At 46.2% G+C, this 16,012-nt stretch overlaps 1 protein-coding gene and 1 non-coding gene across 2 annotated transcripts; one reads left to right on the top strand and one right to left on the bottom strand.

Moving 5' to 3' along the window:
• Positions 1–110: 110 nt before the first annotated feature.
• On the bottom strand, positions 111–182 carry trnae-cuc (transfer RNA glutamic acid (anticodon CUC)). The gene has a single exon. It is a non-coding gene; the product is annotated as a tRNA-Glu (tRNA).
• A 482-nt stretch (positions 183–664) lies between these two features.
• On the top strand, positions 665–15,811 carry eeig1a (estrogen-induced osteoclastogenesis regulator 1a). Its single transcript, XM_058070220.1, has 11 exons — positions 665–1,119; positions 7,856–7,976; positions 8,706–8,735; positions 9,086–9,202; positions 10,860–10,906; positions 11,039–11,190; positions 11,253–11,357; positions 11,470–11,662; positions 12,268–12,389; positions 12,465–12,534; positions 12,621–15,811. The coding sequence occupies exons 1-11, from the start codon at positions 977–979 to the stop codon at positions 12,664–12,666; spliced, it is 1,146 nt and encodes a 381-aa protein (XP_057926203.1). The 5' UTR covers positions 665–976; the 3' UTR covers positions 12,667–15,811.
• Positions 15,812–16,012: the final 201 nt, after the last annotated feature.

Raw genomic sequence — 16,012 nt, 5'->3', positions numbered from 1 at the left:
ATTTCTATGCTATAGCTATGAAAATATCCAATTGAATCAAAACTAGCGATGACGTCACGTTAGCTAGCTATCAACAAGGACTAAATATACCATAATAGTAAAAACACTAGTTCCCTGACCGGGAATCGAACCCGGGCCGCGGCGGTGAGAGCGCCGAATCCTAACCACTAGACCACCAGGGACACGTACGTTTCGGCCTGATATAATATATTATGAAATTAGTGATATAATATTGCTAATAGTATACAAGTGGTATAATGTTGCGTAATAGTATCAATGGTGGTCGTTTATTGTATAACAGAAACTTTCTGGGTTGTTGTCATGTAAAAGTCCCTGTTGCAACATGTGCACATACCCACCACACGAGGACGCTGTTTCGCCGCTTTAAGGAGGTCGATGACGAAGTAAGCACACCTACTTCAATCAAGTCAGCGTCAAGTCAGCGTGAAAGACAGAAATCACGCGAGGGGTTTAAAAAAAACCACCAGCATTATTCGACAGCTGCGCCCGCTTTGAGTCAAATCAAGGTGAGCTCGTTTCAACGCTGTAACGACCCACGCCTTGTCGTTTGCTGATAGGCCAGAAACAATTATACAGCGCCGCACCGCGTGTCCTAGATATCACTGGGCTCTTACTTTGAAAGAAATAACCCGGAAGTGTGCTTGCTGTTCCGAGTTAGCTTGACGCCAGCAGAGCGAGAGAAGAAAAAAAGTCCGGATTTGTGTAGTTTTTGTAGGACGGGTCAAACGGCAGCCGAGATGTCTCCGGGCGGGTGTTGTGTGCTCCTCTCAGGCCAGCAAAGTCGCTCGACGTGCGGACGATTTCGTTCCAACGAACCGCTGTGATTTGTTCGGAGTTCCGCGGCGAGGAGGAGTCGAACAAGTGGAAGAAAAAGCAACAAGAGTCTCGCGCACTTCGTCGTCCCCTTTTTCTCCCCCTTCTCCTCCTGCTCCTCCTGCTGCTCCTTAGAAGAACCATGGCATTCTTCGTGAAGAAGAAGAAGTTCAAGTTCCAGACACATCTGACGCTGGAGGAGCTGAGTGCGGTTCCTTTCGTCAACGGGGTTCTCTTCTGCAAAGTTCGCCTGCTGGACGGGGATTTCACGGCGACGTCCTCCAGGTCGGTCCGCCACCTCGAACCCGAACTTGGCTATTTAACTTCCGTCCCTCGCTGCATTTATCTTCAGAATACACCAATGGTGTCCAAAGTGTGTCTCGCGGGTCGTTTAGGGTCCGCAGCATGTTCTTTACCGGCCCCTACATCACATGAATTGGCTAGCATTGAGCTATATTGTTATATGTTATGCTAGCATATATCTTTGTCATGCTAACGTATTTTTAAATGGCGCTAGCCTCACCTGGAAAAGATGGAGGTGGCTGCCCCGGGCGGGTTTTAGCTCACAGAGCGTGATGTTCATAACCGGCTGCACTCGTACGCGTGTCATAAAGACATGGACTTTGAGCCCCGAAGGCGCGCTGGAGACGGCGGCGACCTCCGGCGACCTCCAGATAAAGATAAAAGTGTGAAAACAGGACTGCAACCTATTTGTGGCGAGGATTGATGATGTAATATATAATGGCCCAGTGAGTTCATAACATGGAAAGAAATATGTGGTGGTTTCTGTCGTGTCCCAACAAGACGGAGCCGTCTGTCAACACCTGGAGATGCTGATGGAGGAGACGTGCTGGCTTTCATGTTGGCGCCCAGAGATACCTGTCGCTAACATGTTGATACCAAGCGATACCAGGCACAAACATGTTGATACCAGGCGCAAACATGTTGATACCAAGTGATACCAGGCGCAAACATGTTGATACCAAGTGATACCATGCGCAAACATGTTGATACCAAGAGATACCAGGCGCAAACATGGTGGTACCAGGCGCAAACATGGTGGTACCAGGCGCTAACAGGTTGGTACCAGGCGCTAACAGGGTGATACCAGGCGCTAACAGGTGCTAACATGTTGATACCAAGAGATACCAAGGCCAAACATGTTGATACCGAGTGTGAACACATTGGTACCAGGTGCAAACATGTTGATACCAAGAGATACCAGGCGCAAACATGGTGGTACCAGGCGCTAACAGGTTGGTACCAGGCGCAAACATGGTGATACCAGGCGCTAACAGGTGCTAACATGTTGATACCAAGAGATACCAAGGCCAAACATGTTGATACCGAGTGTTAACACATTGGTACCAGGTGCAAACATGTTGATACCAAGTGATACCAGGCACAAACATGTTGATACCAAGAGATACCAAGCGCAAACATGTTGATACCAAGAGATACCAGGCGCAAACATGGTGATACCAAGTGATACCAGGCACAAACATGTTGATACCAAGAGATACCTGGTGCAAATATGTTGATAGCAGGCGCTAACAGGTTGGTACCAGGCACAAACATGTTGATACCAAGAGATACCAGGCGCAAACATGGGGATATCATGCACTAACAGGGGCTAACATGTTGATATCAAGCGATACCAAGGCCAAACATGTTGATACCAAGTGTGAACACGTTGGTACCAGGTGCAAACATGTTGATACCAAGTGATACCAGGCGCCAACATGTTGATATCAAGTGATACCAAGGCCAAACATGTTGATATCGAGTGTGAACACATTGGTACCAGGCGCAAACATGTTGATACCAAGTGATACCAGGCGCAAACATGTTGGTACCAGGCGCAAACATGTTGGTACCAGGCGCCAACATGTTGATACCAGGCGCCAACATGTTGATACCAGGCGCAAACATGTTGATACCAGGCGCAAACATGTTGATACCAGGCGCAAACATGTTGATACCAGGCGCAAACATGTTGATACCAAGTGATACCAGTTTATTCCCATCGTGTCAGGACATTATTCCCATCATGTCAGGACTTTATTCCCATTGTTTATTCCCATTGTTAGGACTTTATTCCCATCGTGTCAGGACTTTATTCCCGTCGTGTTATGACTTTATTCCTTTATTCCCATTGTGTTTTGTCTTTATTCCCATCTCCCCAGTGGAAGTGTCCAGTTGGGTAAATAATATCCACATAGCTTTATCCTGTGTGTGTTTGGCTCCCGATGTGTAGAGTTTGGCCACCCCTGATGGAAAGTGATGATTGTTGCTCCAAGCTGAAGCCCCCCCCCCCACTCACTCATAGGTCACTCACCTCTGTGGATGTTACATAACACCCCCCCCCCCCCCCCATGGTCGTTATCATCTGCAGGCCATGGAACAAGGCCCTCTCTCTCTCTCTCTCTCTCTCTCTCTCTTTGTATGTGTAGCACAGATTAGCGCTGTGTGTCATGTGACAATCCGTGTCTTTGTACGCTCCCTGGATCCTCGTCGGAAGGACGGACGGGACGTAACGGCCAGCTCGTCCACGCCATGATCACATGATAAGCCACCAAAAGTCCAGCCAACCTTCAAGACCCTCAGGATGTGGACTTTTAGACTTCTTTCCTCGGAAGAACGGAGCTGGGGGGGTCGGGGTTGCGTGCCGGCAGCTGCAGCGGGGCCACATCATACGTTGTGGGGTGTTTTGGAGGCGCTTGGTGTGACTTGTTGACGCTTTCGGGGGGGGTGTGGCCGAGCTGAGGTCACATGCTGCTCACTGGGAAGAGCGTGGAGGGGATTTTGTGGAGTGGAAAGCAGCTGCAGTCGTTTAGGTGGATCCATGGACGCGTCGGGAACAGATGCAAAAATATATATTGTTTATATTTCACGTCTATGCTAGTAGAATTAGCAATATTTTATTAGCAATATCTATTTGTCATCTTTTCTTACATGACAACTCCATTCTTCTTTTTCTCCTTCCAATATGCTTTTTCATCCATCCATCCGTCTTCTACCACTTAGTGGCGGGGGCAGCACCCCAAGCAGGGAGGCCCAGACTTCCCTCTCCTCACCACCTTCCAGTTCCTCCTGGCCAGTGGGGAGACATAGTCTCTCCTGTCTCGCCATAGTCTCTCCAGTCTCGCCTTAGTGTCTTCATAGTCTCGCCATAGTCTCTCCTGTCTCTCCAGTCTCACCATAGTGTCTTCATAGTCTTTCCATTGTTTCTCCAGTCTCGCCACAGTCTCGCCACAGTCTCGCCACAGTCTCGCCACAGTCTCTCCAGTCTCGCCACAGTCCCTTCATAGTCTCTTCATAGTCTCTCCAGTCTCGCCATAGTGTCTTCATAGTCTTTCCATTGTCTCTCCAGTCTCGCCACAGTCTTGCCATAGTTACGCCATAGTCTCTCCAGTCTCCCCATAGTGTCTTCATAGTCTCACCATAGTCTCGCCACAGTCTCGCCACAGTCTCGCCACAGTCTCGCCACAGTTTCGCCATAGTCTCTCCAGTCTCCCCATAGTGTCTTCATACTGCCTTCATAGTCTCACCATAGTCTCGCCACAGTCCCTTCATAGTCATTCATAGTCTCTCCAGTCTCACCATAGTGTCTTCATAGTCTTTCCATTGTCTCTCCAGTCTTTCAACAGTCTCGCCATAGTCTCGCCATAGTCTCGCCAGTCTTACCATAGTGTCTTCATAGTCTTTCCATTGTTTCTCCAGTCTTTCCACAGTCTCGCCATAGTCTCGCCATAGTCCCGCCATAGTCTCTTCATAGTCTCATCATAGTGTCTTCATAGTCTCGCCAGTCTCACCATAGTGTCTTCATAGTCTTTCCATTGTCTCTCCAGTCTTTCCATAGTCTCCCCATCGTCTCCCCATAGTCCCTCCAGTCTCACCATAGTGTCTTCATAGTCTCTCCATAGTCTCTCCAGTCTCTCCATAGTGTCTTCAACATGACATTTGCCTTCAAGCCAAAAGCTTTTCTGTGTGCGTGCCCCTCCAGGAGGAGAACCCCCCCCCCCCCCCCCCCCCCACAGGAATGCTGGTGAAGGCTGAGTAGCAGTAAATATTCAGTGTGATTGACAGGCGAAGTGCTTCATGTTTGAAGACGCGCTAGTTAGCTTCACACGAACCAGCCCTGGTATGCGGGTGCTCCTTGGTGCTCACATGTTCTGCACGTGTGCAGACGGGGGGGCGGCCTGCCCACCCGGGTGGTCCGGAGCGGGCGGTGAAACGGGCTAGCGGTATGTTCGTGGTTGGCTAGGTCTTAGTGAAGGCCATGCTGGCGTGCGAGTGAAGCCTCCCGACCCCGCGAGGAGGAAGTCGGCGCGGCGTAGCGAGGAGGACGCTAGGTTAGCCCGGAGCGGCCGCTTTTCAGCAGCTGTTTCCTGTTTTGCTCTCACTTTTCACCTCATTTGCATATCCTCTCTCTTTCTCGCTCGATCTGCGTGCGTGGCGGGGAAAGGGCTCCATTTTCAAAATAAAAGCACTGGCGGTTTGGACCGCCACAGATGGATGAGGGTTCCTCCTCATCTTGAAGCAATCTTCTCTGTGACCTGAAAAAGAAGCCATTTTGTTTGGGAATCCGATCCAGTCCTGTTTCCTGATTTACGCAACTGCAAGCCGTTCCGGCTCTGCTTCCCAAACGTTCCTCACAAAGTTCACTTCCCGGCCACACATTTCCATGCGTGTTGCTTCTTTGGCGGGCGGGCACGTTTTGACCCGTGGAGGCCTTCTGCCCTCCCTGACGTCACGTCCTGGCTTCCTCAGCACTCTTGTTTATCTCACAGCATTTTTTACGGGGCTGCACGGTGGAGAGCGTGCAGGCCACACAGCAAGGAGACTCGAGTTCGATTCCACCGGGGCCGTGGGTGGAATAAATGAAAAACGGAGCATTTTGGCAGGAAATCCAGCTGGAATAGGTGCGGATTCTGGAAGCTCTATAAAGTTTTCTGTGCGGGTTATTGTGTGTAGCTGCTCTACAGGAGCCCACCGCTCTATACAAAGGCTGGGAAGTCAGCCTAACTGAACGTCAGAGGTGTCAATCCTCGCTAAGTATCGCGAGTTAGCGGTCGCATGGCTTCCTGTGAAGCGGTCTCGAACCGTGGCGGCCGCGGGGGAGGGGAGGAGTCCGGGGAGCAGCTGCCTCCAGTTTATTTAAATGCCTGGTTTCTTAGCCTTTGTCCATGCAGGGACAAAGTGGTCGCCATGGAGACGGGCTGTTGTTACCAGGCGGACGTCTCGCACTTTGGGAGGTTTTGGTTAAAGGACGTGCTCCCACGGGCCCCCGCCTGGGATTGACAGCTCGGGAACATTCATTAGCATCTTCGTGTACAGGCTAGCATCATTAGCATGTTTAGCTCAACCTGTGCTAGGCTTTTATAACTTTATTGAGGGAAAATTCAGGTACATTTGTTAGCATCTTTATGTACAAGCTAGCATCATTAGCATGTTTAGCTCAACCTGTGCTACGCTTTTATAACTTTATTGCGGGAATGCTCGGGAACATTTGTTAGCATCTTCATGTACAGGCTAGCATCATTAGCATGTTTAGCTCAATCTGGGCTACGCTTTTACTATAACTTTATTGAGGGAATGCTCGGGAACATTTCTTAGCATCTTCATGTACAGGTTAGCATCATTAGCATGTTTAGCTCAATCTGTGCTACGCTTTTATAACTTTATTGAGAGAATGCTCGGGAACATTTGTTAGCATCTTCATGTACAGGCTAGCATCATTAGCATGTTTAGCTCAACTTGTGCTATGCTTTTATTACTTTATTGAGGGACGATTTGGGTACATTCATTAGCATCGTCATGATCAGGCTAGCATCATTAGCATGTTTAGCTCAAACTGCGCTACGCTTTTATAACTTTATCGAGGGAATGCTCGGGAACATTTGTTAGCATCTTCATGTACAGGCTAGCATCATTAGCATGTTTAGCTCAATCTGTGCTATGCTTTTATAACTTTATTGAGAGAATGCTCGGGAACATTTGTTAGCATCTTCATGTACAGGCTAGCATCTTTAGCATGTTTAGCTCAACCTGTGCTAGGCTTTTATGACTTTATCGAGGGAATGCTCGGGAACATTCGTTAGCATCTTCTTGTACAGGCTAGCATCATTAGCATCTTTAGCTAAGTCTGTGCTATGCTTTTACTATAACTTTGTTGAGGGAATGCTTGGGAACATTCGTTAGCATCTTCATGTACAGGCTAGCATCGTTAGCATGTTTACCTTGATATGTGCCATGTTTTTATAACTTTATGGAGGGAAGATTCGGGTACATTTGTTAGCATCTTCATGTACAGGATAGCATCATTAGCATGTTTAGCTCAACTTGTGCTATGCTTTTATAACTTTATTGAGGGAATGCTCGGGAACATTTGTTAGCATCTTCATGTACAGGCTAGCATCATTAGCATGTTTAGCTCAATCTGTGCTATGCTTTTATAACTTTATTGAGAGAATGCTCGGGAACATTTGTTAGCATCTTCATGTACAGGCTAGCATCTTTAGCATGTTTAGCTCAACCTGTGCTAGGCTTTTATGACTTTATCGAGGGAATGCTCGGGAACATTCGTTAGCATCTTCTTGTACAGGCTAGCATCATTAGCATCTTTAGCTAAGTCTGTGCTATGCTTTTACTATAACTTTGTTGAGGGAATGCTTGGGAACATTCGTTAGCATCTTCACGTACAGGCTAGCATCGTTAGCATGTTTACCTTGATATGTGCCATGTTTTTATAACTTTATGGAGGGAAGATTCGGGTACATTTGTTAGCATCTTCATGTACAGGATAGCATCATTAGCATGTTTAGCTCAACTTGTGCTATGCTTTTATAACTTTATTGAGGGAATGCTCGGGAACATTTGTTAGCATCTTCATGTACAGGCTAGCATCATTAGCATGTTTAGCTCAACCTGTGCTACGCTTTTACTATAACTTTATTAGCACTTCATGAGCACATTTTCCATGACAAAATTCCCAATACCAATAAAGTTTTTTGTGCAGGGAGGAGGTCCAGGAGAACTGCGTACGCTGGAGGAAGAGGTTCTCCTTCGTGTCCAAGATGAGCGCCAACCCGCACACGGGAGTGCTGGACCCTTCCGTGTGCAGGGTGTCTGTCAGAAAGGTAAAAAAAAAAAAATGTCCGCTTCTAATGAGTTGATTTTTTTTTTTTAAATAACATTTTTATTTTATTTTTTTTAATTATATTTTATTTATTTATTATTTAATATTACAACTTTTTTCCTAGTGAGGGTACAGTTATTTTTTACTCTGAATATTTACATTTATATTTAATATTTTTTTTTCAAACAATTTCAACTTTCTTCTTGCACATTTTCTTTTTGTAATATTATATAATATTATTATATTGTTATTATATTTATTCCCGTAATATTTAGACTTTGTCATAATATTAGAACTTACAACTGAATTTCCTGTTTGGTTCTTATAGTATGAAAATATATTTTAAAAAATCTTTATTTCAATTCCATGAAGGTATTTTGTACGTATAATATTCCGAGTTTATTCCCCAAAAATTTAGATATTTTTTCCGTATCGTATTTGTAACTTTGTTTTTGTAACGGCATTTTTTTTTCAATTTCTGCTGTTTTTTTAATCTTAATTAAACTTTTTTTTTTCTAAATCAAAGAAATTTTATAATTTTTTATAATTTAAAACTACTTTTGTAAAAAAAATGTAAAAATTAAAAAAAATATTTCAATTTTTTTAATTCAATTTCTTCCCTTGAATAAAAAGTAAATAATTAATTAAAAGTTGGAGTTGTAATTTTTAAAAAATATTTTTGACTAAAATGATGTCCTTCCTGCCCCCCCCCCCCCCCCCCCCCCCCCAGGAGCAGAAAGGAGGCAAGGCGTACACCAAGGTAAGCCACGGATCACCGGCACGCACACGCCTGGTGGGAATGCGTGGTTGCATCCTGCCGACACCCCCTGGTTTAAGATGGGGGGGCTAAATTTAGCCGCTTTCCCTCCTTGGAAGTGAGCGGACTTCCCAGCAGGCTCTCCTACGAAAACAGGAGGCGTGGGAGAAAAGGGAAACCCGCAGGATGAGGAATGGCCACCTCTTAAAAAGAAGCGGGGGTACAGGAAGTGCCCCCCCCCCCCAAAAAAAAACAGAAGCACCTGTACGGATAGAGATTTATGTGGACCGGCTTCCCAGCTCCAAGCGGGAATGCTTTTGAAGGTTTGTGTCCTCTTCCATGTCGTCCTCCAGCTGGGCTTCACCGACCTCAACATGGCGGAGTTGGCGGGATCGGGATCCACCGTCCGCTGCTGTCTGCTGGAAGGCTACGACACCAAGAACACGCGGCAGGACAACTCCATACTCAAGGCAAGCTGGGCGCCCGTCTTACGTATCGGGGCATGGGTGGACACTCGCCACCCTCCGTACCGAGGGGGCGGGGCTAAGTGGTGGAGCATCCCAGACTAAATATGTCCATGTTCAAGTGAATAATGTCCAACCAAGTCCAAGTGGAGTAAATCCAAAAATGGGAATAAAATCCATCCCAATGACAAACAGGAAGTACAGTCTCCTTAACTAGATATTGGATACGGAATATAGTTGGCAACATTCCTACAGGTGGAATATTCCTTTCCCCAATCCCATTGAGATATCATGGATCCACTCAAACGGAACGTTGTCAGGGTGTCTTCTTCTTCTTCTTCTTCTGTTTATTGGCAGTTCCGTCTGTCCTTCTGTCCATCTGTCCGTCCATCCGTTCGTCCGTCCATCTGTCCTTCCGTCCATCCATCTGTCCGTCCATCCATCTGTCCTTCCGTCCGTCCATCCGTTCATCTGTCCATCTGTCCATCCATTCGTCTGTCCATCTGTCCATTAGTCCGTTTGTCCGTCCATCTGTCCTTCCGTCCGTCCATCTGTCCTTCCGTCTGTCCATCCGTCAATCCGTCCATCTGTCCTTCTGTCTGTCCATCAGTTTGTCCATCTGTTCATCTTTCCGTCCATCCATCCATCTGTCCTTCCGTCCATCTGTCTGTCCGTCCATCTGTCTGTCCGTCCATCAGTTTGTCCGTCCATCAGTTTGTCCATCTGTCCTTCCGTCCGTCCATCCATCTGTCCTTCCGTCCGTCCATCCGTTCGTCTGTCCATCCGTTCATCTGTCCATTAGTCCGTTTGTCCGTCCATCTGTCCTTCCGTCCGTCCATCTGTCCTTCCGTCCGTCCATCTGTCCTTCCGTCTGTCCATCCGTCAATCCATCCATCTGTCCTTCTGTCCGTCCATCAGTTTGTCCATCTGTTCATCTTTCCGTCCGTCCGTCCATCTGTCAGTCTGTCCATCTGTCCTTCTGTCCATCCATCTGTCCTTCCGTCCATCTGTCTGTCCGTCCATCAGTTTGTCCGTCCATCAGTTTGTCCATCTGTCGTTCCGTCCGTCCATCTGTCCTTCCGTCCATCCATCTGTTCGTCCGTCCATCTGTCCTTCCGTCCATCTGTCTGTCCGTCCATCAGTTTGTCCATCTGTCCTTCCGTCCATCCATCTGTCTTTCCGTTTGTCAGTCCATCAATCCGTCCATCTGTCAGTCTGTCCATCTGTCCTTCTGTCTGTCCATCTGTTCTTCCGTCCATCTGTCCATCAGTCTGTCCGTCCATCAGTTTGTCCATCTGTTCGTCCGCCCATCTGTTCTTCCATCCGTCCATCTGTCCGTCCATCCTTCCATCTGTCCGTCCATCTGTCCTTCCGTATGTCCTTCCGTCCGTCCATCTGTCCTTTCATTTGTCCATCTGTCCGTCCATCCTCCATCCACGTGTCCCTACTAGGGAGACATGTCTGTTGTAGAGACGTCGCTAATAAATACACAAAGAAAATACTGAGTTTTTAATAAAATGATAGAATGGACATAACCAGCACGCCAGGAACAGGAACAGGAACAGGAAGTAGGAAGCAGGAAAGGAAAGAGTGTGCTCCTGTGTAGCGGTGGAAACGTGTTGCCTAGGTAACGCTAATTGTTGACTATTTGCTTTGTCTAAAGGTCATCATCGGGATGACCCTGCTGTCGGGGGACCCGTGTTTCAAAACGTGAGTTCTCCCTTTCCTTGTCTCCTCCCCCTGACCGCCCACCTTCTCCGAGGTGATAGCGGGAATGTTATGGAATGTTTTGGAATGTTTCGGGCCGAGCCAAACTCAGCCCCCGTCTCTCCCCTCCCGTAGTCCGCCCAGCACGGCCAAGTCCATCTCCGTCCCGGGACGCGAGCACACCCTGCAGCTGGACTGCAAGGGGGAGGGAACCGCCCAACTCGCCCCGGCCGGGGGGATTTCTCTGGGGCGGACCGCCAAGCCACGCCCCTCCGTCCTCAGCTCAGGTACGCAGATGGACTCCACCCGGCGCTTGGAGGCTCCTACTTGGCATGTCTCCTCTCCTCAGGTCTTCTGGACGACCCTGAAGGCAACCCGTACGGTCCAGGGGAGGTCTTCCGGTCCGGCCACTCTCGGAACTCCAGCTACGCCAGCCAGCACAGCAAAATCTCAGGTTGTCCTCACTTCCTGTTTCCCTCCGCGACTTCCTGTCTTTGGCATGGACGCCTTTGACCTACGACCTACGACCTACGACCCCTTCTCAAACCACGCCTGCCGTCTTCCAGGCTACAGCACCGAGCACTCCCGCTCCTCCAGCCTGTCCGACCTGACCCACCGCAGGAACACCTCCACCGGCAGCAGCGCCTCGGGGGGGCCGGGGGGCTTCGCCGCCGACGCGGACGGGGACAAGGAGGCGGGGCGCTCGGAGAGGCCCCCCCGGCCTCCCAGGCCCGTCCTGCCCGGCAACAGGACTCCCAGGTACGCGCTCCGGTGTCACGCCGCCATTTTGTGTTCATGCTGCATTCATGCGGGTGTCCTTGGTTACCGTGGCAACCAAGATTATTTTCATGGAGAATAGAAGATAATATTCATTAGTTTTGTATTTTATTTACATTTTATTTTTATTGTTAAATTTCTATTTACTTTTTATTTGTTTTTAATTGAATATTTTTTGTAATTGTTTTTTTTACTTTAGATTTTATTTGTATTATATAATTTCTTTTTTAATTAATTAATTTTATTTTTAATTCATTTTTATTTCATTGAAATCAAAGTAAAATTTATTTATTCGTCCCTATTTGGAAATTGCTTTCAAGTTATTATATTTAATATTTTATTCGATGTAACTGTTCTTTAATTTGTATTTATTTTAGTTTAATTTAATTTCTATAACATTTTTTTAATTTAAATTAAAAATATTTTTAATTAAAATTATATTATAATAAAATAAATAAATTATATTATATTTAATTTATATTTTTTTACATATTTGTATTTAATTGAAACAATATTTCTAATGAGTATTTTGTTGCATTATGTTTTATCCATATGATTATGTTAACGTGATGCGTTTGATGGTGTAGGAGGAAGCAGGACTCTGTGGAGAGTCAGCCATCTTGGGTCAACGACACCCGCATGGACGCCGACGACATTGTGGAGAAAATCGTCCAGAGCCAAAACTTCGCCGACGTCAGCAACACTGAAGGTAGGCAGCCGGAATGGTCCGTTCCGGGGTCAAACCGCGGTCGCTGTAAAACATTTTTGCGTGTCGCTTCCACAGACAGCAACCTGCGTCTGTTTGTCAACAAAGACGGGACGACGGCGCTCAGCGGCATCCGGCTGGGAAACAGGTGAGTCGCCGGGCGGGCGGGTGGGCTGGTCCCGGCCCCTCCTCTGCTTCGGAGTGAAATTGCTGACTCGTGCGGGCGTCCCTCAGGGTGTCTGCCGGCGGCTACGAGCCCGTGGTGATCGAGAGCCACTGAGAGGAAGGTCGGGTCCGCCTGGTCTTCTGGTCCGGTCTGCTTCAGCTGGTCTGACGGCGCCGGTTTGCACTTTAACGCCCCTCCCCCCCCCCCCCCCCCCCACACACACACACACACACACTGAGACGGCACCACGCTCCACCATCTTTTATCTTCACCTCGGAGTCCCTTCGGCCTTCCTTCGGGAGCTTCCCCGTGGGTGTCTGCTGCCCCCTGGTGGAGCAGCGACGTACCGCACACGTTCACAAGCCGCACAAGTGTCATGGCGACCAGCCGGCTGGTTGCAGCGTTTCACACGCTTTTTCTTTTACACCAAAACTGCTCACAAGCGGCGTTTTTGCATCTTTTAAAGGAGGAAGTAGCCAGGATTTCAAAGTAAAGCTGCGGTTTTTATGTTTTTATTTTCTTTCTTTGTGAAGCTCTCGCGGTGTTTAGGGACAAACCACTGACAACACTTTCTCCCTGAAAGCCTATAGCCCCCCACTCCCCCCCTCATGATCCCATGATGGTTTAGACCGGAGGATGTTGACAAGCTATGCACACAAACTTTTTTTTTTTCCTACTAGAAATTCTAACAAAGTAATGTATGATAACAAAGATAGCACGTAATACTTCAAAGTTCTATAGAATGATGTAACTCTTCTACACAATAAAAACTTACTCTTTCCATCCTTGTTTTGTTTTTTTATTTCTAATATTTTCACAGAAATGTTGTGATGTGATATGACAGCACAGGATCCAACCACCAGGGGGCAGCATTTCCCGGAAATAGTATTTTAAAATGGAATATTTTCATTTTTCACCACCATCTCAATACACTTTTAACACTAGAGCCCTCGAGACATGAAATAACACCCCTACAGTCACCTTAAGCCCTTCTTACCCGAGATAGTAAACAAAAGATAAAATCTGTTTATAACCTAAATATGTATTTTTAAACACTAGAGCCCTCTAGACATGAAATAACACCCCTATAGTCATCTTATCCGAGATAGTAAACATAAGACAAATTCTGTTTATAACCTAAATATGTATTTTTAAACACTAGAGCCCTCTAGACATGAAATAACACCCCTATAGTCACCTTAAGCCCCTCTTACCCGAGATAGTAAATGTAAGATAAAATCTGGTTATAACCTAAATATATTTTTTTCAACACTAGAGCCCTCCAGACATGAAATAACACCCCTATAGTCACCTTATCCGAGATAGTAAACATAAGACAAATTCCGTTTATAACCTAAATATGTATTTTTAAACACTAGAGCTCTTCAGACATGAAATAACACCCCTATAGTCATATTATCCAAGATAGTAAACATAAGACAAATTCTGTTTATAACCTAAATATGTATTTTTAAACACTAGAGCTCTTCAGACATGAAATAACACCCCTATAGTCATCTTATCCGAGATAGTAAACATAAGACAAATTCTGTTTATAACCTAAATATGTATTTTTAAACACTAGAGCCCTCTAGACATGAAATAACACCCCTATAGTCACCTTAAGCCCCTCTTACCCGAGATAGTAAACGTAAGATAAAATCTGGTTATAACCTAAATATATTTTTTTCAACACTAGAGCCCTCTAGACATGAAATAACACCCCTATAGTCACCTTATCCAAGATAGTAAACATAAGACAAATTCTGTTTATAACCTAAATATGTATTTTTAAACACTAGAGCCCTCCAGACATGAAATAACACCCCTATAGTCATATTAAGCCCCTCTTACCCGAGATAGTAAACATAAGACAAAGTCTATTTATAACCTAAATATGTATTTTTAAACACTAGAGCCCTCTAGACATGAAATAACACCCCTACAGTCACCTTGAACTTCCCATTACTGAATATCGTAGACCTTACAGGAGCAAGTGCAAAATTTCAAACCGTTTCACTTTTGTGGCTCAAGGGCAACCATGGTGCTTTCAAGGACTAGTTAAAAAGTGAGAAATGTTGATGCCAGTGTTAAGTCACAGCAATTGTGGTGCGTTTGATGACCAGAAAACAAGGTAAAAAATCTCGACGAGCAACTGGTGTGTTCAAGGACTGGATAAACGGTACGGAATCTCAACTCAAAGTAATCATGGTGCATTCGAGAACCGGTGCTTTCATGGATGGACAAAAATCAACTGGTGCATTCAAGGACCAGCAGACTGAGTGTGAAATCTCGACGCCAGTATTAAGGTTTACTCTTGTGCCTCACAACAATTGTGGTGCGTTCAAGGACCGGGGAACTATTGCAAAATATCGACACCAGCAACCGTGGTGCGTTCAAGGACTAGTAAAAAGTGTGACATGTCGATGCCAGTATGAAGTCACAGCAATTGTGGTGCGTTCGATGACCAGCAGACTAAGTGTGAAATCTCAACGCCAGTATTAAGGTTTACTTTTGTGCCTCACAACAATTGTGGTGCATTCAATGACCAGCAAACAAGGTAAAAAAATCTCGATGAGTAACTGGTGCATTCAAGGACCAGCAAACTAAGTGCGAAATCTCGACGCCAGTATTAAAGTTTACTTTTGTGCCTCACAACAGTTGTGGTGCATTCAAGGACCGGGGGAACTATTGCGAGATATCGACACCAGCAACCGTGGTGCGTTCAAGGACTAGTAAAAAAGTGTGACATGTCGATGCCAGTATTAAGTCACAGCAATTGTGGTGCATTCAAGGACCAGCAAACTAAGTGTGAAATCTCAACGGCAGTATTAAGGTTTACTTTTGTGCCTCACAACAATGGTGGTGCGTTCAAAGACAGGGGGAACTATTGCGAAATATCGACACCAGCAACCGTGGTGCGTTCAAGGACTAGTAAAAAGTATCGCTGTCGATGCCAGTATTAAGTCACAGCAATTGTGATGCATTCAATGACCAGCAGACTGAGTGCGAAATCTCGACGGCAGCATTAAGGTTTACTTTTGTGCCTCACAACAATTGTGGTGCGTTCAAGGACCGGGGGACGAAGTGCGAAATATCGACAACAGCAACCGTGGTGCTTTCAAAGGATCGGCAAAATAATGCGAAATCGCGACTCTCAGGTCCACTTTGACAGCACACATTGTGGTGTGTTCCAGGACCGGCACGCAAAGTGCGAAATCTCAACGCTTGGTGAACAAAAACACAATGAGTGAAGCGTAAAGACATAAACATGCAAAAAAAAACCCTTCACAAACGTAACATATTAAATTTCATATGCGATACGTTACGGGACCGGAATGAAAACGAACCAAAAGGGAAATATTGAAAGGGTGTGTGCCCTCCCGCCCCCCATGACGCCGGATGCGGCCATGTTGGCGATCCCCAATAAAAGTCATCTAAAAAGCGAGCGTCGAGGAGG

This window comes from Doryrhamphus excisus, chromosome 4, assembly GCF_030265055.1.
Source record: "Doryrhamphus excisus isolate RoL2022-K1 chromosome 4, RoL_Dexc_1.0, whole genome shotgun sequence".
Classification (NCBI taxonomy): Eukaryota; Metazoa; Chordata; class Actinopteri; order Syngnathiformes; family Syngnathidae; genus Doryrhamphus; species Doryrhamphus excisus.
The sequence above is the reverse complement of the archived record's forward strand: the minus strand, read 5'-3'. Positions and strand labels throughout refer to the sequence as shown.

What these genes read in the sequence shown, in the direction of transcription:
- eeig1a (XM_058070220.1), top strand. Translation starts at nt 977, where the DNA reads ATGGCATTCTTCGTGAAGAAGAAGAAGTTCAAGTTCCAGACACATCTG. An exon ending in TTCACGGCGACGTCCTCCAG is followed by an intron (nt 1,120 to 7,855) that starts GTCGGTCCGCCA and finishes TTTTTTGTGCAG; the next exon opens with GGAGGAGGTCCAGGAGAACT. An exon ending in CCCCTCCGTCCTCAGCTCAG is followed by an intron (nt 11,191 to 11,252) that starts GTACGCAGATGG and finishes TCCTCTCCTCAG; the next exon opens with GTCTTCTGGACGACCCTGAA.